The sequence below is a fragment of the Pithys albifrons genome, chromosome 14 (assembly GCF_047495875.1).
Source record: "Pithys albifrons albifrons isolate INPA30051 chromosome 14, PitAlb_v1, whole genome shotgun sequence".
In the NCBI taxonomy this organism is placed as follows: Eukaryota; Metazoa; Chordata; class Aves; order Passeriformes; family Thamnophilidae; genus Pithys; species Pithys albifrons.
The window spans coordinates 16969564-16985802 of NC_092471.1; the positions used below are offsets into that span (position 1 = coordinate 16969564).

The window sequence follows — 16239 nt, forward strand, 5'->3', positions numbered from 1 at the left end:
GCACTGGTTCAGGCAACCTTGGGGAATCATCCAGATAATTAAACTTTTTTCAACATCCAAGAGATGCTCTGCCCATGGTTCTGAAGGTAGCACCTGGCTGCAGAGTACAAACACCTCCAATTCCCTCACTTATTTATTGATCCTAGAGCAAAATGGTGTTTGGGTTTTTGGGGATGTTTTTTTCTCCTTTTGTTTGTTTGGATTTTTTAATAAACATGGGCTGCTCTAAACAGGGAAAAGATAGAGGCAAGCAGGCATATGCATGTAGGCCTAAAACTAGATGTGACATCTGCTGTTCCAACTCAGGGCACAGCAATCTTTCACCCAAGCACTGCACATTCTAACTCTGCTTACACAGAAATAGGTGCAGCAAGGACAACACAGAGACTCAGGCTCTTGGGAGCATTTGAGAGGGTTCATGAACTTCCCACTCCTCCCACTCCAATTCCCCTTTCATTCACTGTTCATAAAAGTAATCGCCAAATGCCACCTTGGGCTGACCCCTGAAGTGAGACAGGGTTCACAGCTCTATAGAGCTACGTGACCTCAGCACTCGGCTCTCTTAGAGACCTCATAGCTATTCCAGTCACAGTCCCCTTCCCACAGCTCCTTTTGGCACAGAATTTCTAGTGCTGGTGACATTCACTTGCCCTAAAACCAGGGCAATTTTCTGCTCTGACCTTCCCCTGCAACACAGTCATTTTAAAGAAACTTTGATAACGTTTTTCTTCTGCCAGTTCTGCTTTTGCCTAATACACATCACTTTCACTGTCTCACTCCATCCCCACACCACCATATAGCCTATTGCTCTCTGCCTTAAAACACACCTACAGTCCTACATGCTCCCCTGCTCTCTGAGCCCCAAATCCCCAGGTACCTCTGCCTGCCCCCTCCAGCCTCACTGGTGCTCTTCATACCAAGTCTCAGAACCTTGCCCAGCTCTCTGCCACACAGTAATGATGGCCTGAAACACCTTCACCCACCCTAGTCCCTGGCCCCTAAGCAGCTCCCCAGATACACCACTATCCAGCTCTGTCAGAACATTACTAAATGCAAATCATGATGCAAGTTGTACCTGGGTCCAGGCTGTCATTTTCAGTGTTTTCCTGTGACCTCCTGTAGCTCCTCTCAGCATCTCAGGCACCCCCTACAGTTCCTACAGTTGCTGTTGACCAAGAGCCAAACACCAGCTAAGCCACACTGACATCCCAGCCTTCATACATTGCCCATGACCCAGAAAAAGCCAGAAACATTTCTTACCTTGTGAGATGTTCCCACATATGGCCAATGGCAAATCGACTCTTGAATCAACCAGGCACAGCACAACAGGTAGTTCAAAAGCCAAGATGAATTGTATCTCTTATCTACCTTGCTGCTTCCTATATAGCAGTCATACAGCTTTCCTCCCCTCTTTCTCTTTACCCCAGGAGCACCACAAACATGGCACACATTACCCTCACTTGCCTACTTTCTTCAAGTGCTGCTCTTCACCACTTTATCTCTTCCTGGCCCCCTGTGATGGAGATCTGCTCAGGTGAGAATAGGTACAGCTGACTGTCCCAGGTGAAGCCAATCCCTTGTTACCTCCTTGCCAGCTTGCCATAGTGTCACCCAAGGCTCTGCTTCAGGGATATGGTGACAGGAATTTGGGTTAGGATGTCCCATCACAAGGGTTCCCAACCAGAGCAATCCACAGAGGTGGGAAACTCTTCTTACTTCAGCATGTGGGAGGGTGGAACCCACCCAGAGCTCCCAGTATCATTAAACTTAAGCATTGGTGCTTACATTTGTTCAGTTCCTAATCTGCCACTGTTTGGCAAACGTCTGTCTTTCCTGCATCATTTTACAAGTTAACAAAATCAGCTGTGTCCATCTCCATTCCCATCCTGTTCCTTTCTACACAGCTTTCTAACATGAAAAGAATATTCCAGAAGAAGGGTATGGGTTTTTTTTTTTCTCTCTGATGAGCAGCTGCAGGAGACAGGTTGCCAATAGAATCATAGAAACCTTTCAGTAAATATAACTTAGCTGTCCTGACAGTCTCTGCTGGGTTGCAATACCATCAAGTTAAAATGGCATGGATTTAAAAAAACCCTGTTGATCAGCACCAGGAGTGAGCTGTCAGGCTGCTGGGATCCACAAAGGAGGCTCCCAATTAAGGAGAGATGGTCTCTAAGGATTGTAGGTGGACAGTGTCTGCCATCATTCTGGCAACTTCCTATGATCTTCTCTTCCAAAATGAATGTGTGAAGACAGAGAAAAAAGATGAAAGGGAAACCTTGAGATGAGAAAGCCCAAAATGATGAAAGATTTCCATGGATTGAGAGAAGTACTCCAAAACCAAAGGCACTCCTGTGTCACCTGTGTCACTGTTTCCCTGAAGTGGATTTCAGAAACTTTGAGTACTCATCTGAAACATGGGAACACACGTTAGGAAGCACAAAGAAACTTTTCAGGCCTTGGGAAAGGCTGGAATGCTGAACGATTCTCACTCTTTCTGAATTGGTTCATTTCTTCATAACCAGAATTTGCACCAGGGACATGTGGGACTGGTTATGTTTGAAGCAAAGACTCAAGAGGCTCCTCCACAATTCTGTCATCACCCCTCACACGGCCCTGCCTTGACCTGCAGCATCTGCTGCCTTTGTGTCGTGGTCCTTCGCTGTAACTGCCTTAACACACTCCAGGTTCTGTCCATGGTGCTCCTGCTTGTGTCCCCTCCCCACCCACACAGGCTGGACACACAGCAAGGAAGGACACAGTGCCTCAATCAGCACGGAGCTGAGTGAGGGAGATGAATCACACACCTCATCCACACTGGATACAGCCACATTTGGTACATGTCAATAAGGATCAGATATGTCAACTGAAGTCTATCAGGAGTCTCCTGTGAGAAACGTCCTAAAGTGAGAACAATCGAGGAAAGGGAGATAAAGCGCTTAGGAGAGGAGAGAAGAGATCAAAGTCCCTTGAAATTAGCAATTAGTTGGGAGGGAAAAAGGAAAACAGGGATGCTGTTCAATCCACTGAATTCACCACAATCTGAAAGTGAATTCTACCCAAATGTGAAGACAGAGAGTGAAAAGAGACACAAATAGAGCAAAGAGGGAAATCTGAAGATTATATGAAACAAATAACTACCAACCCCCAGGATACTCCAGACACCTTCCCTGGAGCCAAGACCAGTCAGACAACAACGACTGACTGTCCGTGGCAGCAGTTCTTGACGGGGATCCCACAACACAATGATGATTCCAAGCTGCAGGCACTGTAGAGCAGAGGGTACAGGTCTGCCAACAGCAGCAGGTTTAAAGGCAGCCACTCCAGCATAAGGGGAGAGATCTTTCTGCATATATAGATATAGCTTAGTTATTTTAGATAAACTCTATCTGGAGGGGGATATATACCAATAAAGCAGTGTTTCACACACTGGAGGAAGTACATAGAAATTTGGGATACAAAATTTAAACTGAACAGCAGAAAAATGAAGTAGTCTTCTTTTTAAAACAAGTAGAAGGGGTATATGGTAATGCCAATAACAGACCTGGAGGAAGGTGGGAATGAAAGTAGCCCAGAAGCCCACAGCTTTAAGGGAAAAGTCTAAATGTAAGTTCTTGCATTCAGGTGTTCATGTGGAGTAAAACTCAAGGGTTTTCTCTTTCTCACACTCTAGAATGAGTCAACTACCTTGGCCCCAGATCACTGAGTGGACAAAGGGAAACATGAAGAGAGGTGAGACTCAGAGGGTGAGCTGGGCTATGTACTGTATCACACCACTATAGCTCTGAGAGAAGGCAGAAACAAGTCAAAATGGGCATGGTGTCTCTGCAGCCACAACTGGAGGGCAGAATGTGTGAACAAAGTGAGATGACAATCTGCAGGTTATTGGGATACCACTGCAAACAAGTCTCTATGTCATTTCCACATGCACAGTACCCATTACTTAACAGCAATACATTTAATCAAATTGTTTCTTAGAGAACCAAATAAAGCTTGATGATGCTTAATGGCTGAGTTGTTTAACTGGGCTCATAATTTTGATTAATTAAGATGCTTGCAGGTGTTGGAGTGGCACTTAGGCAACAGCCTTGATGTTTAGAGGCAAAGGGTGTTCCATATCCCCTTCTAAAGGATTTCTGCCAGTGCTAGTTCAGCAAAGCAAAGCTGCCCTCAAGCCCTTGCAAATAAAGCAACTCCTACAGCTGTCACTAACCCCAGATTTCTGGGAAGTTTGACAATGTACATGTCCTTTTGATCAGTTTCCTCTTGGGATCATATATGGAAAACTCCCCACCTTTAGCCCCAACTTTTTGCCTAGGACAGCCTCTGTGTCCTTGATAGGACGAAAGTAAGAATGTGAGAGGATCTCCAGGTCATGATGGTGCAATCAGGTATGGACCTGGCCAGCACAGCAAACTGCCCACCACCAGAACAGTGTTTCTACACTATTGAAATAATGTGCTTCAGAGCAGTGGAACACATGAACCCTGGCTGCCCACGAGCTTGTCCTGAGCCCATATATCCTCACACTGTCATTTCAGCTTCCCCCTGTGAGCAAATCTCTTTTTCCTTATCCTGCTGTGTCACCAGCTTGCCATCTTCCCCTCATGGAGTGGTGTGTGTGACCCACAGTGACCTGGGGTATGGGTGCAGAGGGTGAGTGGCAGGCAGGTACAAGAAATCACACTAGAACTTCCCCCTCAGGCAGTACAAATTTGTATTTCTCTTTTCTATTCTGCAGCTGACTTTTTAATAAAACACATTTGCCTTAGATTTTTGTCACTTGAATGCTGATAAAATGCCCCCAGGTTAAAAAATATTTGGAGAGAAATTATGATACAGATACCAGTGTGGCATATGCTCATTTCCATAAGAAACTAACACAAGGCAGAGAGGCACAATGAGCCAAAATCTTCCTTGTTTTCAATATCAAACACTGACATTAAATTAAGCAGGGCTTGATGATTTAAGGCTTACTCAATTAGTACTGCCATCTATAAAAGCAACATAACCTTGTGGATAGAGCACTGGAATAGGGCTCAGAAGAGCAGAGTTGTACTCTGCTTTGCCATGGATGTACTGAATTAATTTGGACAAATGTTACCTTTCAGATGTGTATAAATATCAGTCAATCTTCCACTTTTCTTGTAATATGTTTAAGAAGTGCAGAAATGAAGCAGAATATTGTCTAGGGACCATAAAGACAACCTTTCTCCAAGAAACAGCTTGTTTGGCAAGCACAGGAGGGAAAAACTGAGTCAGGAGGAATGATCTCAGCCTTTTTGTACATCAATATTGTTCCCCTCAACCACAGCTTTGGAATAAGAGATATTCAAATGTAATTTATGGAAACTTAAGCAAACACAAATTGGAGTAGCCCCTGAGTGTTATCAGCATATTTAATAGCTTGTGATGAATCATAACTGAGGCATCTGCTTTCCAGTGCATTAAGGCTAAAGAAGAAGTTGATTAGAATTATTCTGGCCCAAGCAATGGGTGTACTTTTTAGGGAAGTGCTTGAAATGTCCAGACACCAGTTTAATTTTTCCTGGAGTTATAATGCAGTGTATTACAAAGATACTGTGAATTCTGAAAATTCCTGACAACACAGAAAATATATTTGCCCAGCAGCTGGTGAAAGAAACATCTTGGTTATCCATTTCTGTAGCTCTAGATTGGACCTGAAGGCCAAAGAACACATTTTGCAGCATTTCAGCCCTTTGAGTGTTGCTTTGTTATGCAAAGTTCCTCTTATTTCAACTTTTAGGAGGTCTCTTGGGACATAATATAGAGAAGACAGAGTCAAAGGTAACTGGATGTTCCTTAGAAAATATTATTTTATTAATCAAGAAAGATCAGAAAAATAGCTGGAGGGACAGGAGGTGAATAGAAGACACTGAACCACATGTTGTCAAAAATTGTTCAAAAGAGCTGACATGTTCAGCAATCCAACTGTAGCTGGTTAACTTGTTCTGCCAGTGAAAAGGAGCCTCAGATGTGGATATGGATCCCTGAAGAGCTTTGATCTTCTCACCAAAAGTAAAAGGAGATTCTGTACTGGCCCCAGTCACAGCACTGGAGACCAAGCAAGGATAGGAACACTTGCAAATCTTTAAACAGTGCCTAAAGCACCAGACTCATTGACCAGAGACTCACTGTGCTACTCCTCAGCCATGACCACACAAAGGGCTTTCTCTGGCTTACAGAACTGCAATCTCCTACTTTCTGATTCACAGAGCCTGTACCAGACTGAAGGAAGCAGAAAGCTAACCAGAGCAGCACAAGAGCCAGACAGCATCAGCTGTACCTCTGGGTGCTGTGTTCCTCCTGACTCATTTCTCCAGAGATATTCCCCTGTGACCGTTCAAGGGAAACAATTTCATGACAAGTTGGGTTTCAAGAAGATTTCACACTAAAAGATTATTTTTGCAAACTTTCTCTATTTCTCTATCCATCAGCAAAATTTATGAAATCGAACTTCCTTGATACTCTCAAGGTGACTTCCAAGATCTCCTCTTCAGAGAGAAAACGAGCTCTACCCTCCTTGCTGTTGACAGGATAGGGGAGGTGCAGCAGCAGCTTCCTGTAAAAGAGGACACAGTGAATTTCATTGTCTCAGACCACATGAGCAACTGAGATTTCATTGCAAGTTACTCCAGCAATTCTTTAATCAGTATCCCCAGAGAATGTTCCAGTGTATCTCATTCTTGTGACAGGTTGTGGGGTTCCTGCAAACCTGGTGCACAACTACATGGTCCCTGAAATATTTCCAACAGTTTTCCTTCCTTTTGGCTTTGGCTGTGACAGTGATTTCCAATGATAGATTGCAGGTTCTCTCCACTGCTCTTGCTTTTACACAGTGCTGCATAAATGCAGAGGAAGGAGGAGTTGCACTGACAATGCACTGTAAAGCACAGTCCAGCCATGGGAATGGACTTACACCGATGAAGTTTCTGGGATTTTATCCTACATTGAGGATTAATTCAGTGATCCCCCTCTGCTTGTGGCTCAGGTACATAACACAATAAAGAAAGGCTGGATCTTGGACTCAGGAACTATTCCACAGTCCATTACTATGTCAGACACAGCCTCCCTTGCTTAAAAAACCTTCTGGTTTATCTCCTCCCAAGGATGTCTCAGTCTGGACTCATTCAACTCTTCTCACTGATAACAGTTCAAACTTACTTGCTTATGCAGAGTCTGAACTCTTTTCCCTCTTATCTCAGAATTATATCCTAACAATATGAATGATGGCCCAGTCTTGGACCTCCACTCTATTGACAGCATAAAGAGAATCCAGGACACTGGAGAATCAAGACATCTGCCCAGGCAAACTCTATAAAGTCCAACAAAATAACACAGTAGCATAAATAAGGATTTCTTTAAATCGGGGTTTAAGCTTTCTTGATTCTTTTTCAGACCTTTTCAGTTGTCTAGTAGGAGCCAAGGCTGAAGAGGTACAGTGGAAGCACCTTTGCACCACACCAGCTGAAGGAAGACATATGCTATAACTTGGAGAAGTCTTTAAAATCAGCTTGGCTTAGAAGCAGCCACAGGACTACAGAGCTGGGAGCAGTTCCTTCGAATCTTCCCACCCATCTGTACAAGAACCGTGTTTTTCAGCATGTAGAACTTGAAATCTTGGTTGTTTCTCTCATACTGAGAAGACTTGCACTTATATTTGTGAAAGCAGCACTGGTTCAGGCTGTACCCAAGCAACCATTAGATTTACGGCAAACATTTTATTTGCCAGGCTTGTGACTAGAGACAGCTGGGTACTGAGAAGATAATGGCAGATCTGAGTCACCAAAAAGACAGAATTGCAAAAGGAAAAGGATGCTGAAGTTTTCCTACATCTGCAGTATTGCATTAAGCTACCTTTTTTACTGCCCACAGGTTCTGCAAGTCATCAGCTGAACACTTATTTCTCTCCATTTCCCTCTCAAAGGTAGCACTTCCAAACATTCTTCTGCTTCTGTTGCATCTTTGGGTTAAAACTAAGCACAGGGTAACTGACTTTGCCTGGTTTTGGCTGTGAGAAAAATGGCTTTGCTATCGTTAGTCTACTAGGGACAGAACTCATTTTGGCCTTAAGCCCTGGCCTGCAACTTGAATTGATTTGCAGAAAGCTATTCACATATAGATCTTCCCACATCCCATTCAATGCAGCAAGTCAGCCCAGAGAGGATTAAGCTTTCTTATGAAAACACTCTTTGTGAAAAAGGATTTCAAGAAAAACAGACATGGGAATTATCTGGAAATCTCAGGCAGGAGAACTGCACACTGAGGGAAAGATGGAGGAAGACTGAGAAATCCAAGAGTCAGTGGATTATAATTGTAGGCTTGAAATAGCCCCATAAAAAAGGAACTCAAAGGACAGCTCTTTAGGGAAACCTTGTAACATTTCCATCTCTGCACCCATGCCTGGAAATGTCCATAATTCAGCTTTCAGCTTCTGAAAATGTATCTGCATATTTTTTACCATCTTCAGTAATATATTAGTAGAAATTACTATTTAGAAATACTAAACAAGAAGTCCTTCAAGAACCTGGGCAGCTTTTTGCCAGATGTTTCAGGCTCTTGAAGCCTTGTTATTTAAGTAGCCAAAATCTGTCTTAAAGCTGTTTTTTACTAGACAATATCACAGATTCAAAGCCAGCACACTGCACACCTACAGATGGACTATGGTTGGCTTTGTCTGTATCTATTTCTCATGTACAATTAATAATCTGATCTTCATCTTTAACTTCACTTTCCACACAGCCTTCAGTTAAGGTTTGGTTAAACCTCATTTGAAATAAGATATTAACTGTATTTCTATCAATTGTGTTACACTTACTTTTTGGGAGTTCGAAGGTCAAGAACCTTTTCCTGGATATCTAATGTGATGTCTGAGTACTTTGTCTCTGGCAGCTTGATTTTAATCTGGAATGATTGGCAGAGGCAAAGCTGTGATTACATTTGTAGCTCTATAAGCCATAAAAGGATTCATCTTCATGAATATTTTGATGCTGGTGTCAAAGAGCAACATTTTGAGTAGGTAATTTGTATCAGAGAAAATATGACAGTGATAACCATTGCTTTCAGTACCTTAGTGATGTGTATTGACATCCTATTTTCTTAAAAACCTGAGCTGCTAATGTGCTAGAGAGATATTCTATATTCAGCAAAACCCTCTGGCTTTGTGTATTGCAAGGACAGTTTGCCTCTACCAGAAAAATACAACAGCAGTTCTACCCATCCTGAAGTTCAGAAACCAAGAAAGTCTTTGACTATATAATGATGGGACAGGATCTGATACCTGGAACTTTAAAGACTGCCAGTATTGTAGCATTCTGCTAAGTCATATACCTTGTGAAAAATGCAGTCAGATGAAAACATCTCCTTCCAAACCCCTCTCCCCTCCAAAATTGTATCCAAGATGAAGCTTCCTCTTAGGGCTACATTTTATTTTCCTTAAGTTCACATGCATTTGCACAAATTCCCTTGAGTGCACTTGGTCCTTGAGGACATACACAAGTTCCTCAGTTTATCAAGTGTAAATATCAGATACAAATGCTTGAAAAACAACATGGAAATGCTACAGGAGGCCTAAGGCAGCAGTACAGTTTGCTGTTTACATTCTGTCCCTCAAGCAGTTGGGAAGGTGTAAAAGGGCAGAGGAAAAGCACAAAGAAGGGACTGGGGATCCAGGCCCAGCTCACCACTATGTCCTCACAGCAGGCAGTGGAGGGGTCTTTCCCACTCATCCCAAAGAAGACATCCTCTGTTCCCACACTCTGTTTGAATAAAATCTCATACCTGAAAAAGAGAAGTCAGTGCCTAAGAACACTGGAGAAGGGGCAGGAGACTAAAGGAGGTTGTAATTCTCAGAGGACTACAAATATCCTCATCATATTGTCTCTCCTCCTTTTCAATCTCCCCTCAAGGCTTCACTCCATCTGCACTGGGTTTCTGTTCAGAGTCATGGGCTGAGGTAGGTGGAAAACAGGTGAATATCCTTCACTCCACCTTCCAAGGCACTCACCAGGCTGCCTCTGCTTCACTAACCAGCCTTTGTGGAATCAGGAAATGCATCCTAAGTATGATAGTTATCAACTAGTCAAACACCACAAACTCTTGGGAAATGGATTTGAAAAGGGGGATAGCACAATTACATGTTCTATTCTGTCCAACATATTCTTGCAGCCTAAGCAGAACTGTAAGTCAGGTTATAATTGTTTTGCATTCAGCCAACATTTATTTTCTTCTCCTTCACATCTACAAAATGTACAATCACATACTCCTTGCTCCTGATAATTAATGAATGAGGAAATGCAAACTAAATTTGTATTTATAACATATGTTACTCCTACTAAATTCAGCAAAAATAAGTGGGGTGGATCACTTGTCTAAGCTGTTAGAAAGGATGTATGGAAAGCCTTAGATATCTCCAGTGGGCATCTGCATATGTAATAATTCCTAAGTCAGTGACAAATGTGTCTAATAGCTCTGGATGCCATCTGTTTTCCTTGTGGGACATTTTCCTTGCTTCATTTGATGAACTGTTATAAAGACTTATACTCTCTCTTCATCTGTGCAACATGAGTCACAATTGTTTGAGGCACTGCAGAGGGGAAGTGTCACAAAATGGCACGGGAAAACCTCCTGTTGTGCCCACAATACAAAGGGGTGTGAGGTCACCTCACAGGTGACCATTTCAAGAAGAGCTGTGTGTGAGGGTGGATGCCAAATCATTTTCAGAAATGCTGAGTCCAAGTTCAGGTGGGTCTCAGCCCCATGTTCAGATCAGAACCTGAACTGCTCACAACACCATTTATGTGAAGACAAAAATGAAGATTTTGGACTAGAAATCAGTGTAAAATGTGCAGCTTCATGAGCTACAGTCCATCTGCTCCAGCATTATACACTACAGGATATGGCATTGGAACACAGTGATTAGAAATTATTTGTGGCTTGACCCTGAGGGCTTTCTGACCTCTACAAAGTACAAATAACATGCCTGATTGTACCCATTTCAAGAACATTTTTGTTATTGTTTTTCTATGAGGAAGAGAAAAAACTTTGGTTTTAGGCTGTCCCTTTGACAGACCAAAATGACAAGATTTAAAAGCTCAAAACTGCCTACATACAGCTTTGCTTCCTGCAGTACTATTTGTCTCTAAAGAGCTTAAATCTTTGAAATGCAAATATAAGTTGGAGTACTTTATGAATTTATGAGTATGAAAAAATGGATGCATCTTGGTTGCAGCAGGAAGACACAGGTATTTCACATAAATGGCATATTTTAAAGCTTATAAATTGTTTTGCTGACCTACTTGGTCTCCTAATCCCACTTTATACAAGTAACTGACACTGCACATAAACTTGTGACGGGAAAAATCAACACCATGATTCTGTTATGAGATCAGAAGGTTTCAAGAGAAGGGTTAAAACCACTCCTCACATGTTGCTTTAGATGCAACACTGATATCCTTCTTTTCTTCTTTCATAACACAAGCTTTTCAGAAGGCTGTTTCACTCCAGTGCAGTGGATGCTGTTTAAATCTCATTAAATTTAATGCTATGTAAAGCCCATGCAGGCAGTCTCAGCTCACTTACTCTGGCTGTTCTCTTGGGTCCCAGGTATCATCAAATTCAGATCCTTCTGGGACCTCCTCTGTATCCCAAATAGTTTTCCTGTTTTCAGATTTCACTTGAGAAGTACCTGTAAGGGATTAGAAAAATCCCACTGTCACCTTTTGAAATGTCTCTGTTCCACCAGGTTTGCTGAAAATTTAGAATATTGCTCTAGAATTAAAAAAAAAAAAATAAAAAAAGAAAAGCCATTTCTACAGCCTAGAAAATATTTCTGGGCTTTAGAAAAATCTTTACAATAAAAGCATTCCAGGTAATTACAGTCTCCTTTACCTCAGTATCTTATGAATGAGGATTTGCAGAGGGAGGATGTTTTCCTTTCACTTAAATCTCCTTTACACAACTTCTATGTCCAGGAAATCCTCCTTTCAGGCCTAAAATACCTGGAGCTTCAAAATGGGTAAAGTGGGTAAATGAAATACTAATCTTCCCCAAGCCCCCTGACATAAGATTTTTCAGTGAGCAGAGATTCACAAGGATCTCCTCCTCACACAGAAATCCAGTTCTTCCCATGAATTATTTGGCATAGTCCAGACAAGGTGCTGAAGAACTTTTATGAGCAGAATAGTGTGGTTTATGCCTGTCCTGCATGGAAAAATACTTTTTCTAGTAAAAGGTGGTAAATTTAAAACTTTAAGTTTTTTAGAGTAGAATCTCTGGTTATTGTTGGAATCCCAAGCAAACTGATCTGTTCTGTTTGCCACAGTTCCTTTCCTGCTACACTCATCGTGGTCCCTGTTGGCCTTTCTTAGGGCTCATAGCAAAGCTGACCAAGCATTAGCTTCAGGAAGAACTTTACACTAATTTTGTGAAGATTTTGCCAAAACAGACTTCCTTTCTTTCCTGAGTACAATCCAAGGTGTTGACACAAATGTAGGAAACCCTGAGATATTTGTTCCCATTGTCTGAGAGTCTGCCTTTCCACCTGATGTCAGAACATCTGAAGTCAGGTAAAGCATGTGATTGTCTGGGGCTGCCAGGCAGAGAAATAAGTGTAGGAAGGAGAATAACTGAACTATGTCTCTCAGTCTGTGAGGGAAGCACTGAATAAAGCTTCTGTTTCTCTTAGAGGTGACCTCATCACTGTCTAGAACTTCCTGAAGGGAAGTTCTGGCCAGGTGGGGGTTGGTGTCTTCTCCCAGGCACTCAGCAATAGGACAAGGGGGCACGATGGGCTCAAGCTCTGCCAGGGGAAATTGAAGTTGGATGCCAGAAAAAACTTCTTTCCAGAGAGAGTAATCAGGCATTGGAATGGGCTGCCCAGAGAGGGGGTGGATTCCCCATCCCTGGAGGTTTTTAAGGTGAGATTGGCCGTGGCACTGAGTGCCATGATCTGGTAAAGGGACTGGAGTTGGACCAAGGGTTGGACTTGATGATCTCGGAGGTCTTTTCCAACCCAATCGATTCTGTGATTCTATGCATGGCCTGAAAAAGTTTATGAAACTTCTGGGAGGAGGGAATATGATATGACTGTTTTCACAGCAAACTTCATAGCTCTTCCTCCTCATAGGCTTAGGCTCAGTTCCACACAGTTTACTCCATGCAGATCCTTGCAGGTGAGTGCTTAGAAGTCCATCTTCCTTGTTGGTTCTAAATGAACGTTAACAATTCCATGAGGATATTTCTATGGAGCTTTTGCTGCTCAGCCATGAACCCTGCAGCCCCTGACCTGGCTGTGCTCTGCACTGTTATCATCTCCACTGGAGTTACCCTTTCTGCTTCTCCTTGCATATTTTACAGTTAAGCTTTCAGGAAAAGGATAATTTCATAGTGTAATTGTAAAAATGTAATGCAAAGTCTGTCTCAAAGGTGGATGACCACTCTTTTATTGGAGCAAACCCTTCAGTGGTAACTTCCTGCTGCTGTTGAAGTCTGGTGACATGGGACTGAATGCTAAAACACACAAACACTCCTCCTTACCAGTGGCCTCTTTCTTTACAGGTCCAATACTCCCAGGAGTGATGGCACCAACAAAGGATCGTGGCTGCAGAAAAGGCAAATGGATCAACCAATTCCCATAGACCCAAGCTCAGTTACAACCATAATGTCAGTAAATAATATACAATGTTATCTGAGGTCAAGCAAACCCCTGCTAGAATCCAAAAAACATTATCCAACAGTTTCATGACTGAACAACTGTTTTTTTTCTTCACTCTCACACAGCAGAAAGTGACCTTGACACACTGAGCTTAAGCAGGACTCCCAGAAGCCCAGAAAAACAGACAGATGTGCTTTTTGAGTTTTAGTTTCCATGGCATTTTGGCAAAATTTCCATGCTTTGCCTGCCCTGAAAATACTACAGGAAACCAAAGGCTCCACAAGAAAACCCCATCCCAAAATTTTGATTCCTTTTGACAGTAGAGATCATATAAGGCAACAGCATTTTCCTCTAATTATGAATCAATTTAGTGCTAATAGGCCAATGTGAGGCATTTCTCTCTGTATGAAGATTCCTTGGTTCGATAAAAGTGCCTCATATGCACAGAGCATTAAGTTAAATCAAAATAAAGATTTCATTTACCCAGATTGACTCAGACTTAATTGACATCCCTCGTGGCAATTTTCCATTTCTGACTCTGAAGTGCCATTCATTTTATTAATAAGATGTAAACAAATTCTTTTAGAATCAGGATGTTTACTGCAGAGATGTACAGCAATAATGGGAGTTTTAAAAGCCAGGCATTAAACAGCTGGAGGGCAGCTGGAGTGTGAAGGACAACATCTATACCCAACTGAAAGGAAATTTCAAGGGATATGCAGCCTTTTAATCCCAAATATTACTCCCATTGCCACCACTGGGGCACAACTGCTGGGTCAGCCAGCTGGCTCTTTGTTTAGGAATGATTTGGAGGAACACAGAGGCATTTGCCATTTTTGTTATGCATGACATAACATGACTTGTTCTAAATCCCAAGAAACTTGGCAGAGTTTTGAGCCTTCACAGAGGCCTTTTACATTGTTGGCACCTGTGGGGCTTCTGGGAATATTTCTCCCCAGCACACAGACATGCTACAGGAACAATGCACTTTTTCCAAAAGCTGATTTTCATCTTGTCCTGAGATTAATTGATATAGAAGAATGGACAGAAATTTCTCTCATTATTCATTCAGATTATTCACCTTAGAATGATTATTTGCCCTTCCCTATTCTACAACTACCAGCACAATATCTGTTGTACTTTGGTGATCAATTATCTCTGCAGTTCTTCAATGCCTGACAAAGACAATTAGTACACTCAGATGCCTCTGGATATTTCAGCCTTTATGCAGAAGTTGAGCAGCAACTTTTTTCCCTTCATATGAAGTATTTAGCTGTAATTGCCTTCATCTCCAGTAGACTTCAGGGAAAAGTAGGGGGAAGTCTGAAGTATCTAAAGCTCTTTCAACGACGTGTTCTCATTTCCTTCAGGCTGAAAAATTAAACATGCCTCATATTTTGTGCTCAAATCTGTCCTTGTTTTCCTGGGGCATCTTCCTTATTCTATCCCTCAGGAGCTTCTTACTCTAAAAGTATCTTCTAGATGTTTCAGTCAGTCCAAAACATTCTAAGGTTTTTGTTCTCTTTTTACTCACTCTGGGGAAAGAGAGATTTGCTTCTCCTCAGTTAAGACAGTCAGGTTATGGTATACTATGTAAAAGAAGCAGCAAATCTTATGAAAGGCTCACCACATCATCATCATCATCCTCTTCTTGACCATCACGTAGCAGTCTGGCCAGGCACTGCAGAGAAGAGCCCAGGGAAACACTGTCCATATCCATACCCACTGCTCACCTGTGCAGGAAAAGAACAAGTGACAGATGAAGGAAGAACCAAACGTGTTTTGCACAGTCTGTAAAGCACAGTTTCCATGCTGTGTGTTCTGGAAGGACAAGTTTAGCCAAACTCTTTCATGTGTGATGACAAAACATGTATAATGGAACTCAGAATCACAGAATATGCTGTTGGAAAGGACCCATCAATATCATCGAGTCGAACTCCACAGGACAGCTCAGGACTCCCACCATGAGCCAGAGAGCGTTGTCCAAACACTCCTGGAGCTCTGGCAGCCTCAGGGCTGTTCCCAGTGCCCTGCGGAGCCTGTTCGGTGCCCACCACTGTTGCAGCCCTGATACACGTGGGTCTGGAGGACCACATTACAAGTTTCGTTTTCACCTTAAAAGGACATGTTTCCAGCCTCAACCAATTGGAGTCAGACCACCGCACCTGGGGCGGGGTCACTTGAGGTCATATATACCTGTGTTTTTGAATAAACTTGGGATTTGCTTGAACATCACATTGGTGTGTGCAGTCTCCCTAGCGCCTGGTCGGCAACACACCACCCTCTGGGGGAAGAACCTTTTCCTGAGATCCAACATAAACCTCCCCTGACTCATCTTCATGCCATTCCTTCGGGTTCTGTGAGCCCGAGGGAATGATCACCAACCTTTCTCTCCCTGATCCCAGACTACGGTCTCTTTTGCTCTGCCGGCGCTGGCTGCCTGCACAGCTCAGGCCTTAGAGCAGACCTCGCGTCACACGTAACGCGGCAAAACTTGCAGGATCTCTGCCCATCCACCAGGCTCCGGACAGACCAAAGCTTTAGTCCCGGCTGAGGGCGCGGGA

At 42.7% G+C, this 16239-nt stretch overlaps 1 protein-coding gene across 1 annotated transcript; it reads right to left on the reverse strand.

Moving 5' to 3' along the window:
* Nucleotides 1-6332: 6332 nt before the first annotated feature.
* DNAAF6 (dynein axonemal assembly factor 6) lies at nucleotides 6333-16184 on the reverse strand. The gene is made up of 7 exons (XM_071569573.1): nucleotides 16061-16184; nucleotides 15303-15408; nucleotides 13558-13621; nucleotides 11602-11707; nucleotides 9705-9801; nucleotides 8840-8925; nucleotides 6333-6583 (listed from the first exon to the last, which is right to left on the reverse strand). Exons 2-7 carry the CDS (start codon nucleotides 15393-15395, stop codon nucleotides 6448-6450), a joined length of 582 nt encoding a protein of 193 aa, XP_071425674.1. The 5' UTR covers nucleotides 15396-15408; nucleotides 16061-16184; the 3' UTR covers nucleotides 6333-6447.
* Nucleotides 16185-16239: the final 55 nt, after the last annotated feature.